The following is an 8,110-nucleotide window of genomic DNA, read 5'->3' on the forward strand; positions in this document are numbered from 1 at the left end:
AATAAATGGCGCTAACGATTTGTCTTTCTGTTTGCTTTCTGCCTCTGTCATTTTAGCTTGGTTGGATTAAAGTCTTTTACCACCACCATATGCTTCAAATGTGACACCCCCTCTAAGCTATTGGACTCTCCTTTTTCGTTTGTGTTGAATACAAAATGTGCTTACAGGGTGGTATGACATTTGGCTTTGCAACTAAATCCATAGCGTTAATGTCAACAGATGCTCATCAAACTGCAACCAGTTAAATGTTGAAAGTAACCGCCTTAAAATAAACAGTTTGTGCATGAAACTATGGCAGAAGCGGGGATGCAAACGACAGGAAACAGCATGGAAATAGTGACTGAAATATGACTTGTTAGTTTCAGCAGTTTTTATACACATGATTGGAAACTATTTTAATGGCTGTGCAAAATTATCATGCTACTTAAATAAGTATGATCAGGCGATTATGTAATAATTGTGGCAAGCCTAGTTTCCATTGACATTTGTAAAGTATGAGGCTCTGAAAAGCGCAGAGGTATGGTTGTTCATTTTTCAGGGGTGCCTAATATTGCAATATGCATGTTGTAACATTTATCACATTTATGGAAAGCTGGAGGCAAATGCGAGAATACAATTTATTACATTTTCACCAAGTTGTTTCTTTACATGTACAGTACCAACACACCAGAGAAAGAGAATGAAATCATCTTGAAAAGAATGAAATCCTCAAGATTCTATATTCTGCTTCGGTAAATCGATACCAATCAGGATTAAAATTAGCCTGTGTTAGCATGCCTTAATCATGCCATGCCAAGCTGAGCCTAATAACATGCAACTGCCTCATAGCAGGGGCTAGCTGCACTGCTGTGGTTCTTTTTAGCAGCAGGGCCATCCTGTGACAGTCTCTTTTTCTAAGCTGCGTCTTCCGTAGATAAAGTCTGTGCTGGAGAGTAGTCTCCAGCACAGACTAAATCTGCAAAGTCTTTATGTGTTCACACTTGTGTAGCTTCTGCGTGAATCTCTGCGGTCTGATGTTGAGTTTCACTGCTGCATTCCTGTTTGTACTTTTAGATATCAGACTCTTCACTGGTTGTTTCCAACCACGATCAACGTGACCATGGCTGAAATTTGGCCACCAGGTTAGTTACCCAATCACTCATGCAGCACAGCTCAGTCACTCATGGCCTCCACAATGGAAATACCCTTTAAGTGAGATAGTTTACAATCATCACACTTCTGCTATAGCCAATTAAATCCTTATTGTGCCATGAGGGGAACTGGAAGCCTCTAATATATGCATATTGAGGTCATTTAGATGAAAAAAACATCCCACTTCAACAACCTTTTTTGTGATTAAAAGCTGTCATTGCAAGCTGCACGACACATGTTCACCTCTTCTCCAGCAATTCCTGTTTTTTGGTTCTGCTTTTCAGTGCATATTAATTCCACATTGCATCAATGTACTTCAATTAAAATATGTTAATTCATGCTGGACAGCTTTTTTTTTTCCTGCAGTATAAGAGATTGTTGTGCCTCTGAGCTTCAGGAGACAGAATTCCCATTACTGTGATGGTACTGTTTGCCTATTTTTTTCACAAGCTGCCAGAAACAATCATACAAATAAATGTCCACATTGTGGGGTATTACTTTGTCTGCTAATGCTTACAAAACCTATGCTGTCTAGCAACAAATACAAAAAGGCCCTAATGCACTGTGTAAACCATCTAAATCTTCTTTTACTGACTGTTTATTGATAAAAACAGATTTTTATAAACAAAAAATACAAACGCATAGTGCCTAATCCTCATTACACAGCCTGGCCTCTGTAGTCTACAGTGTTACTCTGTGATGGCACAGCTTTCTGCTATGTAAGCCAACCCTATTGGTTTCCAATTCTCTTAACTATATGAGACAGCCTACAAAAACATATCCGATGCTGTAAAATGCAACTCAAAGATGAATGTGTAACAGTCATTTGTACTTACCTGTGGCTACAGTAGCACTGTTGGGCTGGCTGCTGGTGCTGCTGACATCTACATACAGCTCATCTTCTGCTTCGGTAGAAGAGGGGGAGGAAGAGTCACTGCTCAGCTCCTCACTCGAACTACTGGTGCTATGGAGTAGAGCGTACTTCCTACGTGCGATCACTTCACGTTTCTTCCTCTGCAGTAGTAGTCGCTCCTTTTGCTTCTGCGTCCGCTGACCTCCTCCAGGAGCAGTTTTCACAAAGCGTTTCCTATGCAGAGGCCGTCGGCTGCTCAGACACGGCCGCTTCAGCAGCACAGGCTCAGTCTCAGACCGCACCCACTTATGAGAGCGGTTCCCCCGAGTCCGACCCAGAACAGGGCGCAGGCCGACTCCAGTGGCCCCTCCTGTTGTCAGGGCAGGAGTCTTGTGTTGGCCCCCTGTTGCTCCAGCTTCCTCCTCATCCTCTGAACTGAGAGTGTCCGAGTCCCCAAATCGCAGGCTAGATGAAGGGGAGGAAGCACAGTCACTAAAAGAGGACTCGTGATTATGCTCATCCTCACTGGGGCGCCGTAAAAGTTCTACTCTGGGACGCTGAGGTGCCAGTGAACTCTCACTGATGTGGCCCTCTTTCAGTGAGCAGTCTGACGGCCCTGCCTGTTGGCCCTTTCTTTTTCTGCGCCCAGGGAGGCTCCTTTCTGAGTCTCTGTGTGTTCCTGTGTCCCTCAAGGGCCGATGCCTGGACTCACACAGGGTTTCAAAATCGCTACCAGCCTTTCCAATCACCTCCATGTTGTTAGGGAAGCTCTTGGCTGCCTCCATGGGCTCTGGGTTCACCAGTGGCTCCTTCAGATGCTCCTGTCTGCTGGCGGCCTCAGATGGCACCTCACTCTTCATGGTGGCAGGTCTGTCCTCACAAGGCAAACACCAAGTGCACTCGCATTAATTTCTAGGCATCTGTCCAATGCATTGCACAAAACCTAGTAAAAAAGAAAGGAAAAGAGTCACACACACACAAAAGCCACTCAACAAAACATAAAAGGAAAAGAGTGTTCTCATCTAAATGTAGGTCTGACCGATGAGCTAAAAATATTCTATGTACTAATTCATTCATGAAACATAAAGCTGAAAATAGTAAATGAATGAAAGGCTCAAAAAATATCAGTGATGAAGCAGCTTGCAGTGATCAACTTGACTGCATTGACCATATAAGAGAATGTACTAATAGAGGTTGGATCTGAGGACACTGCTACTGAGCTGCCTTAATGACTAAATAGCCAGGACAGTATTCATTTGATTACAAACAACATGTAAATTACCTTCACTAAATGTTCTTCTGTGCATTTAGCATAGAAGGACCAAAGCATCACATATCACTGGACTGTGTTGGAGTGTTTTCCTAAACTGAAGACAAAGCTTTTTAAAGACAGTTCTATCCTTTCAAGCCTTCAACAGAAATGATGAAGTATATGGCTATAAATACTAATACAGATTCATGCCATCAATAATTAGAAGGTAACGCTGCAAGGACATTTCAGTAAAATAGAAGAACTACTGTAAGTACATGGTAAGAAATATAATGGAAGGAATGAGAGAAAATTCAGTTCATAGATCAGGGGTGTCAAACTCAGTTCCTGGAGGGCCACTATCCTGCATGTTTTAGAGGTTTCCCTCTTCCAACACACCTGATTCAAATGATCAGCTTATCATCAAGCTCAGCAGAAGCCTGATAACGAGCCTGATCATTTGAATCAGGTGTGTTGGAAGAGGGAAACATCTAAAACATGCAGGATAGTGGCCCTCCAGGAACGGATCTTGACACCCCTGTCATAGATAAAAACATGTCCTAGTTTCATCTATTACTAAATTTATGACCAGATCTGACTTTTCATTTATTTTTTTACAATACAGACAACATAGTAATTACATTTGTCTTCATGCTGTCTGCACTGAATTATTCAACACTAACATTTCCAGCATTTTACTGACCAATCAAACAAACATTACTACATCCATAACAATGCTTTGTGGTGTTAAATGTAGGACTGTATGTCCATTCACTAAGTCATTTTGTTTGTTAGTACACATTAAGACTGCATGACCCAAGCCTGCATATTAAAGACAGAAAATAGGTAGGCAAAGATCGAGCCAAAAGTAATGAGCAAAGAGTCAATACTGATTTGTATTCTTCGTTGCGCATTCCAGGCGACGTATGAACCAGGGTAAATCAAAACAAGAAAAGAAAAAGAGGAAATATCCAACATGAAAGAAACTCTCATGTTTATGTCATGACTTTAAAACAGTTCGGGCTATATTTGGGTGCACTAACAAGTATATCCCAAGAGGAGCTTTGTGTGTGCTGCAGTAGGGGAATTTTCACTGTGGTCTAAGGTCTCCCACAAAAATGCCAAATTTAATCATTTCTGCAATGCAGGAATACAACAAAAAAAAAAAAAAAACTGTCAGAGATCTTGTGTACTTTTAGAAGGCACATGGCTGACTTTACCCTTTGTCAGCCAACAGTGGTGTTAGCTCTGACAGGGTTTAGAATATTGGAGGAAAGAGGTCTGAGTCACATTTGAAAATCAATTTGTAATTTACTTTAGATAACTAGATAAATGACTTTCTTGCAATATATCACATATCTACTATCTCTTATATTTTGATATCAATGGCAAAATATTGTGATATCCTTGTGTTGGAGATTTTCAAAGAAGTGACATGGGATTTTTTTTTTTTTTTTTTTTTTTTTTTACATAGAGTACACCCAGAACGCAACAGTTTACAATACAATGAAGCTCTATAAAAGATCACATTTTATGTAATCCATACTATTCCAGTGAAAAGATATTTTGATTGCCCCAATATTGATCCAGCACAGTTGTGTGAGTAACCCTACGATGTATTTCAGACTTCAACACTTGTTCTCACAAGAGCAAGAATACATTTGATTCCACAATATTCTTAAGCGTAAACATTAAATTTGATCACCTTTAAGAGGCGTCATCATCACTTTTAGATTTCTCTATTGCAGAAAGCTCTGTGTTGCAAACATGCAGTAAATGCACGGCAGTTTTCAGCAAACAATCACATAATTTTAGCACAGCCTTATGCACTATATGCACGTGGTGATATCACCCACAGCAACAAGCAGACCACACTTCTTGATATGATGTAATCAGAAGACAAAATCATGCTGCTACTATTTCAGAAAGTGATTTAGGAACATATTGTACCAACCACTTCTATGTGGCCATCTGGAAGTACAAGTGATGTAAGACAGCACAAAAAAACCTGGGACCACACAATTCACAACATTAACAAATCTGAATGTGCCACTTCCAACTACTGCACTCAAAGCATTTTTTAAACACACTATCTCTTTGCACAAGGTCAGTCATTACCAAATGCAAATCCCACTCTCTTTAAGAGCCAAGTCACAGGTACAAAAAAATACTACAGAGTTCACCATTTCTCTGGCACTGTCACAGTAAAAATGTAACACAACAACAACTTGCCTGATCCCATTTGCTGCAGGGTAATATTGGACAGCAGAGTCTGTACATTTGTGCATGATGATAATGTAATGCATTTCATTTTCTAACAGACTGAAAAAGGCATTCAAAAATGTCACTGCATTGTTCATTCACAGTCTATTTCATTACAGTATGCTGGTTGTCACTTGACTTGAAGATGCAACTTCTGTGACAGAGGGATGCTGGGGTTCATGTTGCCACGGGGTGATTTGCTCGAGAATTTAACACAACTGCGGATTTAGTGATCCCATCAATGGCACACGCAACAAAGCTCTTTTTGTGCTTTTATATACAACTCACTTATAAGTGAGAGTCCTTCAGATGCCACAGAGAAAGCTGCGCAATGGCTGCATGAATTCAGGGCCTCGGAGGACAGCACTGAAGGAAGAAAAATCACCAGGCATCAGGGCTGAATAATAACGATTCATCATTGACGACCACATAAACAACAGATTGTGCAGCTACGAGCAAATTAACTAGTGGGAACTACTTACAGGAGAAAATGTATGATGTAACAGAAATGGCAACAGCAAACCAATTCAAGATGTACGACTGAGCTGGGACTAGTAAGCTCTAACGATACCCACAGTACTTTCTGACTGTGAAACCATACTGACTAGACAAGCAAAAACAGAGCTACATAGATTTATTTACGTTATCGAGCCTGAAACTGAGGCTAAGCATAGTTTCTACAACGCTTAGCAATTACAATAAGCCCAGCTGCAGTCTGTCTGTGTCCCACAAACGCTGCTGAAGTGACTGAGGCCAGGTGTATTAAAAGAGAAACACTAAAACATAAACATATAGTGCTGGTCATGAATGTTAATACTATTCCGAAGACGAATCAAGAGAAACCACAGTGGACAGACAGCCATTTAGCCTGACAAATACTCCAGACAGAAGACAACAAAGACAACACGTACCTGGGTCTAAGTCCTTTTTTCAAATTGTGTCACCGTCCTTTTTGTAACATGCGAGGTTAAATCCTATGGGGAGTAACAACAAGCGTTGAAAACGGGCAGTTATCTCAATTTTAGCCCAAACTGCAACTAGGCAGGCCTACACAGAAATCGCGACCCGAGGACGGCAGTGGCTGAGATTGTGAAACTGACAACACAGTCCCGAGCTGAGCCGAGAAGCAAAATCGAAGGCAATGGGCCCTGGAAGGCTAAGAGCTAAGCTAAGGCTAGCTCCACTTCACTCATCAAATACTCGATTATATTCAGCCATTTTGACTCGAAAACGAATCCTATCGGCCCTCGAAAGATAGCACGACCTCTCTATTACGTCTCTACTTTACAAGAGAGAAATGTCTCACTATTTGCCCTCGACGAAGTTCCCATTCCTGCCTTCCGAGGCATCCACTGTTGTTTACCCAGCAGGTCGTCTGTTGGCTGGCTACTGCTACAACACAGCCCAGAGCGCCACACGAGGGCGCCACATCCCCGCCAGCCGCCAACTGCTTTACGACACTCTACGACAGCTTCACTTAGTCCTCTTCAAAGCAGCTTTGTTGGTAAAATCCGAATATTATCACGAAGACACCCTCTCTTCGTGCTTTTGAGGAGAGGACATTGCAATTCATACATATTGATAGCTCTAAACTCAAATTACAGATGATATTTTAAGTTTATCCATCTTTGTTTTGATGTATCAGCGTCCTTAATCCTCCATTCCAAATACCAGCACGCCCACTAGTGGTTACATCTTTGATAGATACTCAAATATGTGTAATTGCACAAAATTAATGCCACTGAAGTTTAAAACGTTTCAATCTAATGTGCTTATAATAATGATTCAAGAGAAACTTGACAAGACTAATGAAAGGCCGAAATCACATAATTTCTGATTAAATAGGTCAGACAAATGAAACAGTCAGAGTAGCATAAATAATCCATCAACTGTAAATTATTCATATATAACATACAACAGCAATGCCTATTCAGACTGCAAGGAGTCATTGTGTGAAATGAGAGTGATCAACGGTCGCTTAAGCACTGAATGAGTGAAATGCTGTAGCTGAAAATCAATCACACAACCCTCACGCTGACTTTTGACTACCATGAATATTCACACACTGTAGAAATTAGTTAAATTTGAACATCTCACATCATATAAATTGTTGTGGAAAATTTCTATAACTGTTAGAACCTAAAACACACACAAAAAAATTCTTTTGTTGTTGGCAAATTTCATAGTGCAAACAATTAGAACAACAGAATTAATCCAGATTCTCATAGGAGAAGCACAAATCTAACAGCTTTTATAGTAAACAAAAAACTGAGGAATTCCTTTTCAATGGACAGTGTACATGGCTTTTTAAGTTTAACTTTGTGATCGGGTTTCCAATCCATATAAGAAATGCTGAGCCCAACTTTCCAAAGACAAAAAGCCTTCTAGAGATGCATTTGCATCTCTTTATGGGGACCTCAAGCCTTAATTACTGACCCCTTTTCTTGGAACCTTATACAACCTGCACACAAACACACTGAGAAAGTCAGTGAAAGTCACCCCACTGACATGAAATAGCTCATCTAAAAACAAGAATGTATAAATATAAAAAGAACAAATAGACAGTTCATTTAAGAGCTTATTTTTCAGTTTGTTTTCTTGAACACAGACCTTCT

The 8,110-nt window shown here is 40.4% G+C and overlaps 1 protein-coding gene across 4 annotated transcripts in view; it reads right to left on the reverse strand.

Annotated features, from left to right (window-relative positions):
* rnf111 (ring finger protein 111) overlaps window positions 1–6,943 on the reverse strand; it is a 34,766-nt gene extending 27,823 nt beyond the window's left edge. The window contains exons 1-4 of one of the 4 annotated variants that reach the window (XM_051940374.1): window positions 6,802–6,939; window positions 6,407–6,469; window positions 5,784–5,861; window positions 1,968–2,927 (exon numbers count right to left, since the gene is read on the reverse strand). In XM_051940374.1, the coding sequence (XP_051796334.1) occupies window positions 1,968–2,844 (877 nt within the window). In that variant the 5' untranslated portion in view covers window positions 2,845–2,927; window positions 5,784–5,861; window positions 6,407–6,469; window positions 6,802–6,939. Of the gene's footprint in view, window positions 1–1,967; window positions 2,928–5,783; window positions 5,862–6,406 lie in introns of all 4 variants that reach the window. The other 3 variants (XM_022200824.2, XM_022200825.2, XM_022200827.2) reach the window with 3 other exon arrangements.
* Between the last annotated feature and the right edge of the window lie 1,167 nt (window positions 6,944–8,110).

This window comes from Acanthochromis polyacanthus, chromosome 2 (assembly GCF_021347895.1).
Source record: "Acanthochromis polyacanthus isolate Apoly-LR-REF ecotype Palm Island chromosome 2, KAUST_Apoly_ChrSc, whole genome shotgun sequence".
In the NCBI taxonomy this organism is placed as follows: domain Eukaryota; kingdom Metazoa; phylum Chordata; class Actinopteri; family Pomacentridae; genus Acanthochromis; species Acanthochromis polyacanthus.